Source organism: Macaca fascicularis, chromosome 3, assembly GCF_037993035.2.
Source record: "Macaca fascicularis isolate 582-1 chromosome 3, T2T-MFA8v1.1".
NCBI lineage: Eukaryota > Metazoa > Chordata > Mammalia > Primates > Cercopithecidae > Macaca > Macaca fascicularis.
Window position 1 is genome coordinate 52899678 of NC_088377.1, and position 20835 is coordinate 52920512.

General features: G+C 53.7%; 1 protein-coding gene across 50 annotated transcripts in view; it reads left to right on the forward strand.

Moving 5' to 3' along the window:
• Positions 1-13995: 13995 nt before the first annotated feature.
• The window catches only part of ELN (elastin), a 44338-nt gene continuing 37498 nt past the window's right edge, over positions 13996-20835 (forward strand). For all 50 annotated transcript variants that reach the window (XM_045389692.3, XM_045389696.3, XM_045389700.3 and 47 more), the window contains exon 1: positions 13996-14093. In XM_045389692.3, coding sequence (XP_045245627.2) covers positions 14012-14093 — 82 coding nt within the window. In that variant the 5' untranslated portion in view covers positions 13996-14011. The remainder of the gene's footprint in view (positions 14094-20835) is intronic.

Here is a 20835-nt window from a genome sequence, read left to right on the forward strand (position 1 = left end):
AAAGAAGCAGAAGGTTGAGAACAAAACCCTGTTTCTCCCACCCATTACAGGCCTTGATCGAGTCTCTACCATGTCCCAGACTCAGTGCAAAGCTCCACGTAAAGGATGCAGAAATGAATTTTCTATGGAACCCCAGGACGCGGCCACACCTCTTCTTACTGCCCCAGTTTCTCCAAATGGCCCTGAGCCAGGGATCTGAGCGGGGCTGTAGCTAAGATTTTGCTGAGCAGCTACTTTGTGCCAGGCACATGCAATGCTTGAGCTCCCTGACTCCTTGCCACAGCCTCTCTAAGAGATGAGGAAACTGAGGCTCAGGGAGGGTACCTTGCTCAACGCCAAAATGCTAAAGTGGAGTAAGAGGGACTTGAACTTGTACCGTGTGGATTCAGAACCTCTGCTTTTAACCACAGGGGTGCAGTGGGAAGGGTGTGTCTGGGGAAGGGTGGAAGGTCCTGAGGCCGGCTTAGAAGGAGATAGGCATTGCAGGCCAGCAGAACCAGGGGAGGAATGGCCACTGAATGGTGCCTGAACAGTCTCCAAGGACTATCATAGAAACCCTGGTCCATTTCATTAGTAATTTGTGTTTTCACATCCTTTCATTTACAGGCCTCATTTGGGGACCTCTTTCTGCAAAGGTACTTGGAGAGAAACATTACAACCTCAGAACCCTGGTTACCTACGAACTTCCTTTTTTTTTTTTTTTTTTTTTGAGACAGGGTTTCAGTCTGTCACCGGGGCTGGAGTGCAGTGGCATGATCTCGGCTCACTGTCACCTCCACCTTCCAGGCTCAAGCGGTCCTCCAGCCTCAGCGCCCCCAAGTAGCTGAGACTATAGGCACACGCCACTAAGCCTGGCTAAGTGTGTGTGTGTGTGTGTGTGTGTGTGTGTGTGTGTGTGTGTGTGTGTATTTTGTAGAAATGGGGTTTTGCCATGTTGCCCAGGCTGGTTCCAAACTCCCGGATTCAAGTGATCTGCCTGTCTCAGTCTCCCAAACTGCTGGGATTATAGGCATAGTCACCACACCTGGCCCCCATTTTTAAAAAATTTTACTATAATCCCACCCCAGGAACAGCTGGCTTACCAGATGGTAAATGACTGTCCCGTGAGATGGCTGACTTATTAAGTCCATACATTGAATATTAGAGTCAAGGGAGAAATGCAGAACTAGGCAGACATCAGACTAGATTGGATTCACCGTCATATCCTCAATGCCCAGCACAGGGACAGAAATTAGTAGTTGCTAAATCAGTATTAGCTGAATAAGCAAGTAAGTGCCTTTCTGTTAAATGGGTAATAGCCAAGCTTCTAAACTATCTTATTATTATTATTATTATTATTATTATTATTATTATTTTAGAAACAGGGACTTACTCTGTTGCCCAGACTGGAGTGCAGTGGCGTAGTCATGACTCACTGCAGCCTCAAACTCCTGGATTCAAGTGATCCTCCTACCTTAGCCTCCTGAATAGCTGGAGTACAGGCGTATACCACCATAGCCAGCTAATTGTTTTGTTTGTTTTTTGCAGAGATGGGGGTTTCGCTATGTTGCCCAGGCTGATCTCTAACTCCTGGCTTCAAAGGATCCTCCCACATCGGCCTCCCAAAGTGCTGGGATTACAGGCGTGAGCCACTGCACCCAGACAAACTATCTCTGTTAATTACTGCCTGAGTACTATTGAATGAATCATTTAAACTCTACTTTGGATTAATCCTAATAAGGGATTTAGACTAGATCAGGGTCATTCAAGACACAGAGTATAGGCCGTAACTCCCACCTCTTGCTCCCAGCAGACATGACCCATTGACTGTGTGATTTGCATCTGCTGAGCCTGGATATCCTCAGAATCCTTCTTAACACCACTTCTGATGGCCATTGCCCATCAAACACAGTTGGTGATGGAATCTATCTGCCATCCTGGTTGCGATGAGCTCCTCCAGCCCATAAGAGAGAGGCAGCAGGAGAAATATAGGCTGTAGGGTGGGTTTAGGGAGGAGTAAGGAGAGACTAAATAAGATGCTCTTTTTTCTTTTTCTTTTTCTTTTTCCTTTTTCTGAGACGGAGCCTCAATCTATCACCCAGGCTGGAGTGCACTGGCACAATCTCGGCTCACTGCAACCTCCACCTCCCACGTTCAAGTGATTCTCCTGCCTCAGCCTCCCAAGCAGCTGGGACTATAGACATGTGCCACCATGCCTGGCTAACTGTTGTACTTTTAGTAGAGACGAGATTTCACCTTGTTGGCCAGGCTGGTCTCGAACTCCTGACCTCAAGTGATCCGCCTGCCTCCGCCTCCCAAAGTGCTAGGATTACAGGCGTGAGCCACCTCGCCCAGCCAAGGCTCTTTAGAGATTCCTAATTCCAGGCTGGGCACAGTGGCTCACACCTGTAATCCTAGCACTTTGGGAGGCTGAGGAGGGCGGATCACTTGAGGTCAGGAGTTCGAGACCAGCCTGGCCAACATGGCGAAACCCCATCTCTACTAAAAATACAAAAATTAGCGGGGCACAGAGGCAGGCGCCTGTCATCCCAGCTACTTGAGAGGCTGAGACAGGAGAATCGTTTGAACCCAGAAGGTGGAGGTTGCAGTGAACTGAGATCGCACCACTGCACTCCAGCCTGAGCAACAGAGTGAGAGTCTGTCAAAAAAAAAAAAAAAAAAAAAAAAAAAAAACCAGAGAGAGAAAGAGAGAGATTCCTTATTCCAGTCTGGGGACCCTCAGAGTTCCTTGAATGCGTGAGCTTCTCCACCACCAGGAGGGGGAGCACAAAAACCCACATGAAGAAAAGATGGTGGCCCCCAACTTGCTGCCTGAATCCTAACGGGCGTTGGAACCAGCTCTCAGCCTGAAAACCACAGGCAGCTCAGAGCTTTTATGAATTCCAGGGCCTGGAGGAAGGGCTGGGGCCCTCGAAAGAGGCCGAGCAGCTGGCGACCCAGGAGAGAAGAGCTTTTTTCCAAACACTGGGGCCACCACGCTTTGGGAAGGGTGAGGGCAGACAGGCCAACTCCTGGCTCCGGGGAGATTTAAAATGCTCTGTGTCAACGTAGATCATAGACCTAATTGTGAAAGGTAAAACTATAATGCTTCCAAAAAAAAGCATAAGAGATTATCTTCATGACCTTCGGATGGGTACAGATTTCTTAAACAGGACAGACAAAGCACTAACCCCCAGAGAAAAGACAGATACATTTGACTTTGTTAAAATCAAGGAATTGTAGTCATCAAAACACATCATTAAAAGTAAGGCAAGCCAAGCCGGGCATGGTAGCTCACACTCATAATCCCAGTGTCCTGAGAGGCCAAGGTGGGAGGATCGTTTGAAGCCAGGAGTTCAAGGCCAACCTGGGCAACATAGCAAGACCCCCATCTCTACAAACAATCAAAATAAACATAAAGGCAAGACAAAGATTGAGATAAGATCTTTCTAATACATACAGCTAACTGCAGAATTGTATCAACATAAAGAACTCCACGAATCAGTAAGGAAATATCAATCCCATTTTCAAAAATGTGCATAAGACGTAAAAAGTCACTTCACAAACAAGGATAATCAAATGCCCAAGTAGCGTGTGAGAAAGTGTGTGCCACAGTGAAACCCCGTCTCTACTAAAAATACAAAAAAATTAGCCGGGCGTGGTGGCGGGCGCCTGTAGTTCCAGCTACTCGGGAGGCTGAGGCAGGAGAATGATGTAAACCCGAGAGGCGGAGCTTGCAGTGAGCCAAGAGCCAAGATCACGCCACTGCACTCCAGCCTGGGCGACAGAGAGAGACTCCGTCTCAAAAAAAAAAAAAAAAAAAAAAAAAAGAAAGTGTGTATCATCATTACTCATCAGGGAAATTAAAGTTAAAATCACACTGGGAGCCCAACGCGGAGGCTCCCACCTGTAATCCCAGCACTTTGGGAGGCCAAGGTGGGAGGATCACTTGAGGCCAGAAGTTCGAGACCAGCCTGGGCAACATAGTGAGACCCCCCCAACTCCAAAAAATTTAAAAAGTAGCCGGGCGTGGTGGTGCATGCCTGTAGTCCCAGCTACTTGGGAGACTGAGGTGGGAGAATCACCTGAGCCCGGGAGGCTGAGGCTGCAGTGAGCTATGATAACACCACTGCACTGCAGCCTGGATAACAGAGCAAGAACCTGTCTCAAAAATAAATAAAATACTCTTATGAGTTGCATTAGCAGTTGCGTGAGCAGATGTTGTCTGGCAAGTCAACACGACAACACGCACACACAGTGCCACACATCCACAGATACGCTGACACAGAGACACACACAGATACACTCACCCTCACTGCTATGTCCCCAGCAGGCTTCAGTCTCCTCCTCTGGGAGGGGCAGGGGACAGCAGGAAGACTATCCAGGCTGCCCTGGTGATTTCAAGGATGGTAGCACAAGGCAGAGAGAAAAGCACTGTCTGCCCAGAGCCGAAAGCCAAAACCTGCATGAGGGGCCACGGGGACCACCCCACTGAGCATGCTTCCTCCTCTGAGAGCTGGAGGAGAGCTCAGGCAGCTGAATCTCCTCTGGATAAACAATGTAATGCAAACCCAGGTAACGAGAGCCTCAGACCCTGCAGGAGTAGACCCCGGGGTGCAGAGAAAGATCCAGACAGGAACATGTGGAGATGGACAGAGAGGGAGACAGAGATGCAGAGAGGGGTGGAGGCCGGTGCGGTGGCTCATGCCTCTAATCCCAGCACTCTGGGAGGCCGAGGCGGGCGGATCACTTGAGGTCAGGAGTTCAAGACCAGCCTGGCCAGTGTGGTGAAATCCTGTCTCTACTAAAAATACCAAAATTAGCCGGGCATGGTGGTAGACACCTGTAATCCCAGCTACTCAGGAGGCTGAGGCAGGAGAATTGCTTGAATCTGGGAGGTGGAGGTTGCAGTGAGTGGAGATTGTGCCACTGCACTCCAGCCTGGGCGACAACCTGGGCAAGAGAGCGAGGCTCCATCTAAAAAAAAAAAAAAAAACAAACTAAAAAAAAAAAAAAAAAAAAACACAGAAAAAGAAAAAAGATTGAGGGGGATAATAGCACCACCCTGTTTGTCTGGATATTAAACCAGTTATTGTGATAGAGGCCCCTAGCATGGTGCCTGACAATGGGAAAGAGGGCAGTTCAGGCTGAAAGCTAAAGCCATTTCTCGCCTCCTCCAGGAAGCCCTCCTGGACTGCACCATCTGGCACTGCTTCTGCATGACTCCCCGCCCTAATGCACATTATCACTTTCAGGTGTGTGTGTGTGTGTGTGTGTGTGTGTGTGTGTTTATACCCATGAATTCCCATACACAGTTCAGGGTAGGGGAACCAGAGCTCCCACCAATCTGGGCTGATGGAAGAAGAGTAGGTAGCCCAGCCTGAACCAAACAAAGGGCCAGGGACAATCACATGCCCCTTGCCGGGCATCATACCCAGACCACCTAGTAACACAGTGTGACCAGGAAGGACCTCTTGAGAAGTCAGTGCAGGTGGGGGCTTTTCTCCTAACCAGGATATTTTGATTATGGTTCTGGGAGGGGCTCCCAACTCCGGAAACCCACCCTTCCAGCCCAGGCACAAACCTAAACCAGAGAGGTTTGCTTTCAGGAGAGGGCAAGGGAAGGTTTGCAGTGAGCGTGCTGATGGTTGAGAAAGGAATCAGGGCATCTGCAGGTCTTAGCTCCAGAATATTCCCTTACTGCACTTGGGGCTGGGAGGAAGGAGGAGGCCCCTCCCTCTCCCAGGTTTCCACAAGCCTTCTGTTATGGACTGAATTGTGTCACCCCAAATTTCACATGTTGAAGTCCTCTGAGTCCCCCAGGACCTCATAGTGTGACTATATTTGGAGACAGGGTCTTTTCTTTTTTTTTTTTGAGACAGTCTCATTCTGTTGCCCAGGCTGGAGTGCAGCAGCGCGATCTCAATCTCAGCCTCCCAAGTAGCTGAGATTACAGTTGTGCACCACCTTGCCCGGCTAATCTTTGTATTTTGGATAGAGACAAGGTTTTGCCATGTTGGCCAGGCTGGTCTCAAACTCCTGACCTAAAGCAATGCACCTGCCGTGGATTCCCAAAGTGCTGGGGTTACAGGCGTGAGCCACTATGCCTGGTCCCATCCTCGGGATTCTGAGGACCTGAACCAGTTGATTGTCCCCCTGGGAGTCTGGCGGGCTTATGGGGTCAGGAGCAGACATGGCCCCACCTGAGAACCATGACGCCACCTGTGATCCAAGCTGGGGGCCCAAGACCCCGGCACCCAGCTCTTATCTGCTTGGCAGGGGCCTGATCTGTGACCACCAAGGGGGCTGGGGAGGCGTATAGCAATAGGCGTCTCCCCCCATCCCTACTCATTTTTTTCACTCACACATTCATTCACTCAGCTGCATTGCAGATGCTTGCTATAGGAATAACAATAGCCCTCAGGGTAGACGGAGAGAATGATGTGTAAATAGTCATGGCAACCATGCCTTTTAGACTTTTTGACAGTGCTGAGCAGAAAAAACAATTCATCACGATCCAGTACACACATGCAAACACATAAACTTAAACAAAGGTGCAGGCCAGGCGCCGTGGCTCATGACTGTAATCATGCTGAGGCGGGAGGATCACTTGAGGCCGGGAGTTTGAGACCAGCCTGAGTAACATAGTGAGACCCTGTTCCTATCTTTTTTTAATTAATTACTTTAAAAAATTAGCCAGGTGTGGTGAAATGCACCTGTGGTCCCAGCTACTCAGGAGGATCACTGGAGTCCAGGATTTGAGGCTGCAGTGAGCTATGATCATGCCACTGCACTCCAGCCTGGATAACAGAGCAAGACCCTGTCTCAAAAGATAAAAGAAAGAAGGAAAAAGAAAAAGCGCGAGAGATAGTGTTGAATTTGATCACTTGCATTTAGTCTATTCTGTTCTTTTCTATTCTATTTAACTCCATTCTGTTCATGACATTCCACCCCATCTGAAAATCCTGTTCCTGGCAGGGCGCGGTGGCTCATGCCTGTAATCCCAGCACTTTGGGTGGCCGAGATGGGAGGATCGCTTGAGGCCAGGAGTTCGAGACCAGCTTGAGCAACATGGTAAAACCCCGTCTCTACCAAAAAATACAAAACTAAGCTGGGCACAGTGGTTCCTGCCTATAATCCCGGTCACTCGGAAGGCTGAGGTGGGAGAGTCGCTTGAACCCGGGAGGCAGAGGTTGCAGTGAGCTGAGTCTGGGTGACAGGGTGAAACCCTGTCTCTAAATAAATAAATGGATAAATAAATAAATAAATGAAAATGTCATTCCTGGCCCACTAAAGTGATTTCAAGCCCCACTAATGGGTCACGACCTGAAATTTGAAAGGTGCTGATTGAGTGAAAGTCCTTCATAGGAGTTCTGAGGTGGCCTGCGCCGAGTAGGAAGGACCAGCGTCCTCTGAGAGTCTGTTACTGGCGGGCTTTAAGCAGGGCGGGGACACGTGGGGTCTGTGCTCTCAGAAGCTCCCTGCAGGCAGCCGTGTGGGTGGGCAGGAGGACAAAGGCTGGGTGCCTGGTCAGGGCTGCCTTCGGCCTTCCTGCTTTTGCGTACACCACCAGAAAGCAACCAGCAACTCCCTTTGAGAGACAGGAACGGGATTTAGCTCCAGCACCGACTCCTCCAGGAAGCCTTCCTGATTGCCTCCCCTCCTGGAGGCTCTGACCCTCCGTTCCCAGGACTGCAGGTGCTGGTGTCCTCTATGCCTGTCGCCCCTCCCCAAACCTGAGCAGGCCACTCAGGAATGTGGAGAACAGAATGAACAAGGGAGCAGATCACCCCAGGCCCAGCGGGAGCCCCTGGCCCAGCCTCGCCTGCCTCCCACCCAGCATCCTGGCAGCTGCCCTGCCCGCCCTGCGGGACCCGCCTGGCGCCACAGGGATCAGGCCAGCTGAGGGTTCCGGGCATGGGTGGAGGGCTCTGCCCAGGGCAGCGAGCAGCCGAACGTGGTGTGGGGATGGAGATGGGCAAAACCAGGAGGAAGAGAGCTCCCCTGGCTCAGGCGCTTGGAAAGGCTCCTGAGCACGGAGGGCTATGGGAGGCCAGGGAGATAAGGGCTCCAGGGAGGGCGCTCGGGGTGGGGTGAGAGCTGCAGCAGCTCTGCCCACCGGTTCCTAGAGCCAGCTCAGGGGAGCAGGCAGCTCAGCCCTGGGTCCCACGACGTGCCCAGCCCAGGGAAGAGAAGGCTTTGCTTTCCAGGTGCTGAGCCGAACTTGCGGCGGAGATCATCGCTCTACCCTAGAGCAGTGTGGCTGGGGGAGGGACATACTCTAGAGGCTTGAGCGCCGGGTCACAGCGCTTTCGGGTGACCTTGCGCCGGTCACGCGTTTCCTCAAGGATCTGTTTCCTCACCTGTGTGGCAGGATAGTTGATTGAGTCATGAATATCTGTGCTTATCCACCCTGTAACCCTCCCCTCTTGCCACTTCCCAAGCAAAGCCCCAAGTTGCAAGAAAAAGCCGCCGGAAGTCATCTTTGAGATGAGAGTGAGTATCTGAGATTGGGAGCATCTCCTGCCAGCCCGGAGATGACAGAATGTCCTGCAGGCCACTACCTTGGAAGCACCTCTAGAGGTGGTCCAGCCCCGAGCTTCCCAGCCTCAGACTCCAGCACAGTCTTGGGGTGCACAGGAGCACACAGGTTCCAACAAGGGGGTCAGGGAGTCAGGGCCCCTACTATCTCCAGGCTCTAAGATAGCTGGATTTTGGTGGGGGGTGGAAGTGGGGGAAGACAGATCCAGCAACTGGGATGGAATTCACTGCCACCCACATGTGTGACATTGGCTTAAATTAAACAGATCTAAGGCAGACACCAAGATGCTCTTTCGGGTAGTGCCGAGTTCCTAGACAGGGCTCCTAACCCTTCTGCTTGTTAACCGGGATAATAATATCCCCAGTGGAAAATGGAAGTGTGCTTTGTAAACGGTCAAGTGTCAAGCAAACGAGAGGCGTGCTCTGGACTCCTCCATCCCGGGTCCCATGGGAAGAGGGTGCACAGAGCTGGGCCGACTCACAATGTTTCCCTCCAGATGGCAACAGACAGCCCGTCAGGCACTGTAGGAACAGCACAGGGCAGAACAGCCCGTCCGGGACACCCACCTCCCCACCCCCGGCTCACACTGGCCAAAGATCCAGACTGACAAATGACTCAGACACGCAAACACCCGGGCTAAGAGGAAACAAGGCATGGCCTGGAGGTTGCGGGGGGCAGAACTCACAAGGATGGGGTTTCCTCTTATGCCTGCCTCTCCACCCAGCCATGATCAGTGGCCTGAAATGGTGTCATGGACCCCCCTCCCATATTTAAGCACTTGCTGTATACCAAATTCTTACAGATACGTTTGTACCCTTAAATGGTTATGAAGATCGCTGTCTTCATAGGACGAAACCAGGGATTCTAGGGGTTAATTACTGTCGATGCCACTATACGTCGTTATTATTAGATAATCTGGCCAAACTCATACCCTAATCAATATCAGTCCCCATCACAACCACAACAATGACTGCCGACCCTTCCGAACCCAGTCCCAGCCTGGGGGGTTGCAGAAGCACCGCATTCCAGAATTTCAGTCTCCGTCCCACAACGTCCAACGCACCCCTCGAAGCACAGCCTGTCCTTCTTTTGGGCTGACTCTGTGTGATGAAGGCACACCCAGCAAATGGCCCAGACCCACGGGCATTCAATCTATTTTCAGCTGTAGCCCCTTTACCTGTGACACCTGTGCCCGCGCCAGACCCCTTTCTTTCCTGGCCGTCCGTCTGAGGGGTCCCTGGTGGCCTCTGGAAAGAGAGGAGCTTCAGAAGTCGCTTTCATTTTCCAGCTGAGGTGCTGGCTCTGGGCCGATGTTGCCGGGCACCCCACAATAGGTAGCCGCCCTCTCTGGCTCGGTCACCAGCACGAAGGCAGGGCCTCTCCTTTGGGGCTGCTTGTCACAGGTGCCCCTTGCCAGCCTCCAAGGACATCCCTCCTTCTCTGTCCCTCTGTCCCTCTGTCCTGTCCTCAAGCCTCGTCTCACTTTGAACCTCTGCATAGCAGGATCCAGATTCCCCTCCAAGTGCATCAGAACTAAGGCTAGCTCTGGCTGGGCACGGTGGCTCACGCCTGTAATCCCAGCATTTTTGGGAAGTCGAGGCGGGAGGATTACCTGAGGTCAGGAGTTCAAGATCAGCCTGGCTAAAACGGAGAAACCCCGTCTCTACTAAAAATACAAAAATTAGCCAGGCGTGGTGGCACATGCCTGTCATCCCAGCTACTCAGGAGGCTGAGGCAGGAGAATTGCTTGAACCTGGGGGGCCAGAGGTTGCAGTGAGCCAAGATCACGCCACTGCACTCCAGCCTGGGCAACAGAGAAGGACTCTCTCTCAAAAAACAAAACAAACAACCAAAAAAGAACTAAGGCGGGCTCATCTCACCAGTCCTCTTATGGTCTAAACCAGCGCTGTCCCCGTGGCAGCTGCTGGCCACGTGTGGCTAATGGAGCACTTGAAATGTGACAAGTCCAAACTGAGACGCACCCTCAATGCAAAATACACACCAGTTTTAAGACCTGGTGCAAAAAATAATGCAAAATATCTCAATATTTTTTATTTTGATTACATGTTGAAAAGGATTATACTTTAGATATGTTGTGTTAAATATATTACTAAGAATAGTTTTACTTATGTTTTCTTTTATTTCATATGGCTACTAGTAAATTTAAGATCATAGGAGGGGATGGACGCAGTGACTCACACCTGTAATCCCAGCATGTTGGGAGGCCAAGGCAGGTGGACCACCTGAGGTCAGGAGTTTGAGACCAGCCTGGCCAACATGGTGAAATCCCATCTCTACTAAAAATACAAAAATTAGCTGGGCGTGGTGGTGGATGCCTGTAATCCCAGCTACTTGAGAGGCTGAGGCAGGAGAATCCCTTGAGCCCGGAAGGCGGAGATTGCAGTAAGCTGAGATCGCGCCACTGCACTCTAGCCTGGGCGACAGAGCAAGACTCCGTCTCAAAAAACAAAAGAAAAAAGAAATCTGAACTTTGTCTGGATAGCGACTGAGGGTGTCTGAGCAAAGCAATGACGTTCACAGAGCCATCCAGAGACTGGGAACTCTGTCCTTCCAAAATGGGTGCACCCACAGGAGCTGGAAGACAGAGATGGCCTGTGGGTGACTCATCTGGTTGCCCCTTGCTAGCGCTGAGCCAGGCAACAAGTGGGCAAGGCTTGTCAACGATAACTGCAAGATCAGCGATCACCAGGCAGCCAGGTGCACCCGGTAGCCCTCTGTGGGCAATTCCGCATGTATGACCTTATTTAGTCATACAGGTAGGCAAGGAGGTGATATTAAGCAGTTGAGCACTGATGGGTCTTGAATGGACAAGTAAATGAATGAATGAATGAATGAATGAATGGTGGCCGATGACTGTCATCTCCAGTCCTTACTTTATGTATTGCATGCATCAGACTACACGGCGTTGCGTGTATGTTCGTGGAGCTCCTGCAGCGAGCAGAGGCTGCTAAGCAGGAGCAGCACACAGGCTGGGGGCAGGACACAGGGCCCCAGGCCTCGGGGGAGAGGTCTGTTCCAGCCACCTCAAGTCTATTCCTGCGAGTGCCCCTCCTCACCCCTCCTGGATCCCCCGCCCCCACTGCAAGCTCTCTCCCCCTGGCTCCGGACTCTCTCCCCGTCCTGGAATTAATAAAGACTCTGTGCAGACTGCGGTTTGCAAGTCTGAAAGCTGGTTCCTGCCCACGTCACTGCCTCGAGAGGAGAGGGGTCCAGCTCCCCACAGTACCCCCTGCCTTCCTCCTTCCCAGGAAGCGGAAGGCACGCAGATACAGCACTGACTTCCCCTCCCCAGCAGTAGGCACATCCCAGGCATCGGGCTTCAGACCCTGTCCCTGAGCAGCCCCTACCCCTACCCACAAAGAGTGGCTTGGGGGGGACTTTCACCCCAGCATAATCTCCATCAGCTTACCCTCAAAGTACCCCCAAATAAACACATACCATAAGTAAGAGCTGTACACTGGCTGTGTGTGCACATCTTCAAGATCATTCACAATTCTCCGGGCACGCCCCTACCTTCCAAAATTCCAGAGCTGCTCCCTCCAAAGACCCAGGGAAAGGGAAGGGTTTGTCCAGGGTCCCGGGGTGGCCCCGTATAGACCGAAGCCTAATAGCTGTCCTAGAAGCAGAACGCTTGCCGAGCAAGTGATGGCAATCGTGGTATTGACACCAGTCCTGGTACCAGCTGAACACAGAGCATTTTTGATCTAGCAGAAAAGCAGGACCGTGTTGTATTTGTCTTTGCGATAATCTCTTAGCTAGGAATACTGATCACCTGTAGACAGATGAGGAAACTGACGCTCTGCGGAGAGATTATCCCACCAGAAAGGCTAGAACCAGAAATTTACTTTTAGGTCCACCAATGCCTGCCTTTGACAAAGGCCTGCATTTGACCTTTCCACGCCGGGCCACCCCTGCTGGCACCCCAGACTGCCACAGTGCTCCTGCCTGCACAAGGGGCCTTTAACTCATCCCTTGGAGCCATCGTGGTGGAGAGAAAAGCCCACAGGGCATGTGGCTTCCATGCTGTTCCCCTGACCGGCTGTGACCTAGGACAAGGGACAAGTTTCCCTCTCCTATTCTCTAGGTCTCACATTTCTTCTCCACTAGCAGTAGTGGGAAGTGAGGGCTGGGGGACATGACCCTCCCCTGTTCCATCCCACACTCCAAACCCAAAAATTCCCCAGGGTCCCCATCCAGCTCAGTCCTGGGGGCAGAAATGCAGAGTTCTCCAGGAATGTGGTCCCAGCTGTTTCAGTGCAGGCTGCCCCCTCCTGGCCAGCAGAGGAACGCCAGCCTTCCCAGAGGGGACCGGGAGAACAGCAGTCCAGAAGCTCCCAGGCTGGTCTGGGCGCTAGCTGCGCGCAGCGTGGGGATGGGAGGTGGCCCAGTGATAATGGGAAGCTGGGCTGCCTCTCAGTCTGCCGGGGCTCCCACCTCCCTGTTCCCCCACAGAGCACCTGGGGATCCAGGCTGATTTTTGCCAGACCCTGAGACCTGCTTGGGGCTGGGTATAGGGCTGTGAGCTTGACCCATGCAGAAGAGAACCCTGCGTGTCGGGATCCTCCATGTGCCCCAGATGCCCCTGGAGACAGCACCAACATGGCATTAATTCCCAGGCCATTCCCCTGCCTCTAGCCCCCTGGCCTCTGCAGGCATCCACCCCAGACCCGCCCAACACCTCCTCCCCAGCTTCAGGTGGGAGGCTGAGATCTTGGCCCCTGCAGAATGCAGCCCTGTCCAGGGTCCCCTACCTCCCCCCAGATCCCTCCCAGAGCCATACCAACCCGATCCTACCTTCCAGACCATTCAACCTGCAGCCCCCCGACCTCTACAGACATAGCACCCCCTGAGTCCCCAGAGCTGCCCAATAGCTCCCCTCCCCAGCTGTGGGCAGAACCTGTCTCTAGCCAGGCCTGGGGGTGTTGGGGAGTCTGGAGGGCCGGGGTGGGGGCTGAGGCGCGGGACAGCTGGCCCGTGTCCCCACACTGGGCCCGGGGCCCAGCCGGAGGGGCGGGGGCCTGGCCACTCGGGCCTTGGCTGGGGCTGGGATTTTTGGCCTGGCCGCCAGGCCCTCCCTCCTGCTTCCTCTCCCGAGGGCTGTCCTGGCAGAGGCCCCCCTCGCTCTTTCTGGCGGGAACAGGGCCAGCAGCGAAAGAACAGTCGCAGAGGGAAAGCGGGAAAGAGATGGGGGAAAGTGTGTGTGTGTGAGTGTGCGCTTGTGTGCATGTGTGTGCGTGTGTGTGTCAAGGAAAAAAGCTCGCAGTCCAGCAGCCCGGGCCTGGGAGGCTTGTGAGCTGGGCCTTTCGTAATTGTCCCCTCCCCGCGGCCCCCTCCCCCAGGCCTCCCCCCTCTCCCGCCCTCCCGCCCGCCCTCTCTCCCTCCCTCCTTCCCTCGCAGCCGACGAGGCAGCAATTAGGCTTGGGGGATAAAACGAGGTGCGGAGAGCGGGCTGGGGCATTTCTCCCCGAGATGGCGGGTCTGACGGCGGCGGCCCCACGGCCCGGAGTCCTCCTGCTCCTGCTGTCCATCCTCCACCCCTCTCGGCCTGGAGGTAAGGGCCCCTCGCCCCTGTCCGCAGCGGGCCCTTTGGGCCAGGTGACTGGACGCACAAGGGGGAGACCTTCATCCCTGGGAACTCCAAGGGGTCCCAGGTGGGAGCCCCTCAGCCACTGGGTCCTTGGAACTGCCCCTCCCAGGAGCCAGCCGTGTGCCCAGGAGGAACCTGTCAAACAGACACCCTCAGAATAGTCCCAACCCGGCATCCAGCTTTGCTGCCCTGCGAGGCTGAGGGGGCCCCTACTCAGATGCCCGGGTGCCCGCCCCGTAGGGGGATCAGAGCATCCTGGGGGAGGGCCCAGCAGGAACCCCTGGGTCTGGAGACATCGCAGTCTGCACACCTGTGAACACAGCTGGGGTGCACACCAGCCCTGGGGACAGGGAACCTGGGCTGATGCCAGCTCAACCGCAGTGAGCTGTGTGACCTCAGCAGGTTCCTTGATCCCTGGGAAGTCGGGATCCCCCCGTGAGGAAGGCCAGGGCTCCGCTTAGGATGGGTTTGCAGGTTGGGAAGCTGCCGCTGTGTTCTCCCTGCTGAGGCGGGCGGGGACTCCTGGTATGCATTTGTGTGTGTGTGTATGTGTGTGCAGGAACGAGCGTGCTGTGTGCTCATATATGTATATGTGCATGCACAGGTGTGCACATGTGCAGATGCCCGCTGTGTCACTGAACAGGGGAAGGGATTTCTGGAAAGGTACATATGTCTGCTCACAGGTTCATCCTTAGACAGGGGTATGCGTATATTTGGAGGAGGTATATGGAGCCGCTCCTTAGTATGTGCAAAAGTCTGCCACCTGACAGACATGTACACATGTAGACACGGGTGATCTGGCATCCAGGTGTGGTACTGGTGTGGACTGTCACTGTGTGTGTTACGGAGTGTGTGCATCCGTGTGTGTGAATGTGTGAGCGATGTGGCATGCAAGCGTGGAAAGGCGGGCTGGAGAAGGTGTCTGTCTCCTGGCAGAGGCAGGGTGGCTGTGACACAGGCTGGAGTGGATCCTGGGGCACTGCTGGGCCATCTGCTATGTGCCCCAACCCAGGCACAGTTGGTTATGGGGTTTGAGGGTGCCCCCTGTGGGGCTGCTGTGCCGCGGCCAACGGGGGAGCACTGAAGATGCTCCCCTGGCATGGGAAAAAGGAGGGCATTTGGTAGGGGTGCCTGGGTGGGGTCTGGTTTCCTTGGGAGTCCTCCTTGCCATGAGAACCAGGCATCGAGTGGGGGGCAGGAGGGCCACAGGGCGGAGTCAGGGGCCGGGGCAGGAGCTGCAGCTGTTTCCGTGAGATTGAACAGCTTCCCGTGCAGTGTCCGCTGCTGGACCTGGACAGGGCCAAGGGACGTGGGTACCCACAGGCGGGGCCCGGCAGGGGCAACGAGCCAGGGCCTGAAAGTGGCAACCCCGGGTCCATCTCAGCCTTCTCCCCAGGTGTAGCCCCCAAACACCCAGCCACCCTCCTTTCTAGATGGGGCCACCCCCTATAGGATGGCAGTTCATCATCAAGGAAGCTTGAGAATTAGAAATTATTATCATCACTTGACAAACAAGGAAACTGAGGCTCCGGCAGGCTAAGGTAATCCCTGGGGGTCAGTATCAGCCAACTCTCTGCCCCAGGTCAAAGGGCAAGAGGGTTAGGAGTGAGCTAGCAGGCAACATTTGGGGAGGGGAAGTCTTGGGGCTGAGTCCTTTAAAGCGGCCGTGACCTAGGCAGAATCAGCTCTCTCCTTGTGTCCTCAGTGACACTGCTAAACGCCCAGCTGGCCTCGCACTTTGCAGAGATCAATCTCAGCTCTGTCCCAGGTGGCTGGACTTGCTAGGTCCAAATAAGGGGTGTGTGAACTGATGAGCTCTTGTGGGGTTTTGCACAGAAGTGCTACTGAAGTCTGCAGAGGTCGGTGAGCCAACACGAGGAGTGAGGCGCTCGGTCACACGCTCACTGCCACTCACCTGGCTGTCCTGGGGGAGCCTGGCTTCTCCCTCAAGGAGGAGGGTGTCACTTACGCAAGTTCAGCGGCTCCAAGGAAGGAACCCTGTTGCGGGAGTGGGGGAGCAGGAGGAGGGGACAAGCTGCCCAGCCCCCAGGCTGTTTCAAAAGTGACCATGAGAAATTAACCCAGGGATAATTCTTTCCCATCCCCCAGAAATAGTATCAGGGATTTGGTTTTTGTTTTTGTTTTTCCTGATTTCCAAACTGAAGATGGTTTGGAACAGAGGTTTCCTTTTCTTTTATTTTTCTTTTTTATTTTTCTTTTTTACTTTTTTTATTTTTTTAAACTGAGACAGGGTCTCGCTGTGTTGTCCAAGCTGGTCTGAATTCCTGGGCTCAAGTGATCCCCCCACCTTGGCCTCCCAAAGTGCTTGGATTACAGGCATGAACCACTGCCTCTTTTTAAATATTTTTTAAATTATTTTTTTCCCGTCCTTAAGCAGGAACAGGGGTTTTCAACCTGGCTATCTATTAGACTTCCCACCCAAAAATCCCTGCTTGCTTTGGTTGGGGAGGGACCTGGACACAGACTTTTCAAGCTCCCCAGGTGACGATGGGTCGCCAGAGCCAAGAAGCACTGGTTTAGAGGTTGATTCCGCTCTGTGTGTCTGCTGAGGCCCTGGCATGAGGGCAAATGTGCCCTGTGTGGGAGGGGACACAGTCACCCAGTGGAGGACAGCTTGTTTTTGAAAACCCTTGGCAGCCTTCTGCATGCAAACAACAAACAGCTTGGTGTGGTCTTATCTGCTCCCCAAGTCAGTCCCCTGGACTTTGGTTTGGCAAAGCCCCCTGCCAAGGCCGGCTGGCCCCAGGCTCGCTCCCAAACAGGCTGCTTCCAACTCTTTGAACCTGGAGCCCAGGGCCCGGGCAAATGGCCCTACGTGTGACTTGGGGTCAGCTAGGGGTCCCAGACTAGGCACTTCAGCTCGCTGGTTCTCCATTTCCCTGGCTGCAAAATGGAGAGAAACAGCCCTGCCTGAAGTATCTCCTAGAGCCAATGAGAGGTTCCAGCAATGTAATATCTGGGGAAAAAAAATGCATCAAATAAAAGGACCGTGGGAATGGACATTTTTAAAATAATCTATTATCTTATTCAGAGTCTGCTAATTTGGGCTCATGGATCCTTGTAATTAGTGCACATTGCTAAGGTTTAATACTCCCTCTCACTACTTACACCATGTTTTGTCTAGTGGAGAGGCAGCTAATGTGTAAATAGAGGTGCAATGATGAAAGAAGCAGACAGGACTGGGTTGGGGGTGGCCAGAAGGAGCCTTGGGAAATCCAGGAAGGCTTCCCGGCAGAAGTGACATTTGAGTTAGACCTAAGGAGAAAGGTAAATGGGACCAGGTGAAGTGACTCATGTCTGTGATCCCAGCACTTTGGGAGGCCCACGTGGGCAGATTACTTGAGCCCAGGAGTTTGAGACCAGCTGGGCAACATAGGGAGGCCTCTATGTCTATTAAAAAAAATAAATAAATGAACATTTAAAAATAAATAAATAAGAAAGAGAGGTAAATGTTGGAGGAGCTGTCCGTGGATGAGGGGTAAGTCCCAGACTACAGGCTCTGGCAGGCAGAACCGAAGAGACAGAAGAGCAGACTCTCAGTCGGAGGAAGTCCTGTCTGCAGTCAGTGCTGACAGTATCTGGAGGTGGTGATTTTCCTGTCATGGGAGGTATGCAAGCAGAACACGAAGGATGTTTGCGGAAGGAGGTCCAGCCCAGGCCAGAAGACTGTTATGATCCCTGAGAGTCTAGGATCATGATTCTAAGATGCAAGAGACAAGTTCTACCCTGGGCTAGTCAGTGAAACATGCCAAAACCACATAAAACAAGACAAGTGTTCTCCAGGCCAACTGCTTAGGGCCAGCTGAGCAACACAGTCAGGGAGAGCCGTGGGCTCGGGAAAGGCAGGCAGGAGAGTCTGAGCTCAGCCCTGGTGCAGGGGTAGGGCTTGGATGGAGGCAAGGACATTCCTGGCAGGAGAAACGGCTTGTGCCAAGGAGTGGAGGGAGAAGTGAGGATGCCCTGTGGGGCCTGGGGAAGCGGCTGTTACCTTTTCAAAGCCCTGTCCAAGTTCCAGCTGCTGTCTAATTTTATTCTCACCCCTCTCACTTGCAGAGAGGCAGGGATCCTTCGCAGCCCCTAAACTTTCTCCATTCCTTCATTGCAAAATGGGGATTAAAACCTCGGGCTCCCCAGGCTATCGCGGTTCAGGCGTGAATTTTGGCAAACGCCACCATCATCAGGATCTGAATGGTGGGGGTGGACAGTGGGGACAGAGGAGATCTGGGGGAGGGGAAGCTAAGTCTTTCCCCCCAGAAAGTGCCTGGGGTGCAGGAGGGCAGAACCCCAGGAGAAAGGAAGTCAGGGTTCAGCCAGGTGCGGGGGCTCAACAAGCCCAAGGCAGGAGGACTCCCAGGGCAGATGGGGATGAAACAGGTTAGAGCCGGATTCACAGACAACCTCCCTGCCTCCCCTCTCCTTAATTCACCCATCATGTATTAAGTAACTACTGTATACCTGGCCCTGGACAACGGACTGTGCAGTGAAATGGGAAGAAAATGAAACGTAAGGGCCACTGTCTTTTTATTTTTGAGCAATTCCTGTGTGCCAGCTCCAGAAGAGGATATAGCCTGTTACTTGAACTCTTTTACAATTTGCAGCAATCTTGCAACCTTGCAGCAACCAAGTGATTATCTGCCCCGTGTCGGAGAAAAGGAAACCGATGTTCAGAGAGGTTGAGTGACTTGCCCAAGGTCACACAGATGGTAAGAAGCAGCGAAGCCAGAATTAGAAGCCAGAGGGGTCTGTTCTGAGCGCTTTGCTCTTCCCCCCACCTCCACCACACTGTTCCCTGCAGTCTGCTCTGGAGCCGGAGAGTAGAGAGGAAGGGAGAGAGGGACATGAAGAAGGAGGGAGAGGGGGAGAAAGAGGAGGAAGGAGAGAGGCCAAGGCAGAGAAAGACACATAAGAGACTGTTAAGAGCTGGAGGCCGGAGCCAGGGAAGGCATCAGAGGCCCGAGGCGGGCCATGTGTGTGCTGGCAACGGATGACAGGACCCAAGTGCTCCTTCCCAGCAGGCCCAGCCCCCCTGGGGCCACCACTCCAAGCCTTGAGGTTCTGACCAGATTACTCGCACACTTCAGGCCTGGATTGCAGTGCCTGAGGAGCCACAAGCCCTGAGAGGGGGTGGCGCCGGGGTCTTGGCACAGGCGGCTGTGACAGCTCCACAGCCCTGACCCTGCTGGGCTGCAGCTGAGGCTGACAGGGCCCTGGGGCCAGCAAGCCCAGCTGTGCAGCGTCGCCAGGCCTTGGAGGCCAGACGTCTGGCCGCAAGGCCTCCGTGAACACATTGCAGAGACACCATCCCCCAGCCACGCCCATGCCCCACGGGGCTCTCAGCTCCTTTCAGAAAAAGCAGTGAGGGAGGGCTGGGCTGGGGCTTTGGCAAGGTGGCTTGTCAAGCTCAGAGGGGGGCCTTCTGAGGTGGAGCCAAGGCCCCAGTTTGGGACCCCGTCTGTTGCCATGGTGATGGCTCAGGCAGGGTCTGGATCCAGCATCACAGCGTTCCCCAGTGAGAGCTTCACTGGTCCATGGGGACTGAACTCGTGATCCTGCCTGGCCGGTGAATTCGCTTTTCCTTAGGAAACTATTCACTGTGCTCATTCATGGCGTCCCCCTGCGGCCCCGGCGCCTCCTAAGACAGCCCGTGTCAGACGGCCAGAGCCCCACCCAAGCTCGGCTGCCCAGTGGCTGAGGACGCTGACCTCACGCCGTCCTATCAGTGTGGGAATGGCTGCATTTGTGCTGGCAGCTGCACCTCCTTAATGCTTGCTGTAGCAGCCCGGCCTGCCCTTCCCAAAGCTCTGGCTTCTACCCGGCAGCTCAGCTCAGGAAGAGAGTGGGCTGCCTGGTGAGAGGTGCTCAGACCCAGTGTTTTCCACCCCAGGCCCTCTCCCTGACTCCAGGGAGAACCAGGTAACACAGCAAGAACCATCATACTCCAAGGACTGGCAGCAGGGCACAGGGGCCTGTCATCCCAGCACTTTGGGAGGCCAAGGCAGGAGGATCACTTGAGCCCAGGAGTTCCAGACCAGCCTGGGCAACATACTGACACCTTGTCTTTACAAAAAAATGAATTAGCCAGGCATGGGGGTGCATGCCTATAGTCCCAGCTACTTGGGAGGCTGAGGCAGGAGAATCGCTTGAACCTGGAAGGAGGAAGTTGCAGTGAGCCGAGATCGTGCCACTGCACTCCAGCCTGGGCGACACAGCAAGACTCTGTCTCGAAAATAAAGGACTGGCCTGAGCTCGAATCCAGGCTCCGTCTCTTTCCAGCTGTGTGGCCCCAGGCATGTCCCTTAACCTCTCTGAACCTGATTTCACGTCTGTTAAAATGATAGTCTCTGGGAGTTGTGGCTCACACCTGTAATCCCAGCACTTTGGGAGGCCGAGGCAGGCAGATCACTTGAGGTCAGGGGTTCAAAACCAGCCTGCCCAACATAGTGAAACCCTATCTCTACTAAAAATACAGAAATTAGCTGTGCGTGGTGGCATGCATCTGTAATCCCAGCTACTCAGGAGGCTGAGGCAGGAGAATCACTTGAACCGGGGAGGCGGAGGTTGCAGTGCGCTGAGATCCCGCCACGCTCTCCAGCCTGGGTAACAGGCCGAGACTGTCTGTCTCAAACAAAACAAAATGATGACAGTAAGCCCTGCCCTTCCAACTTCACAGGCCGATTTCAAAGAG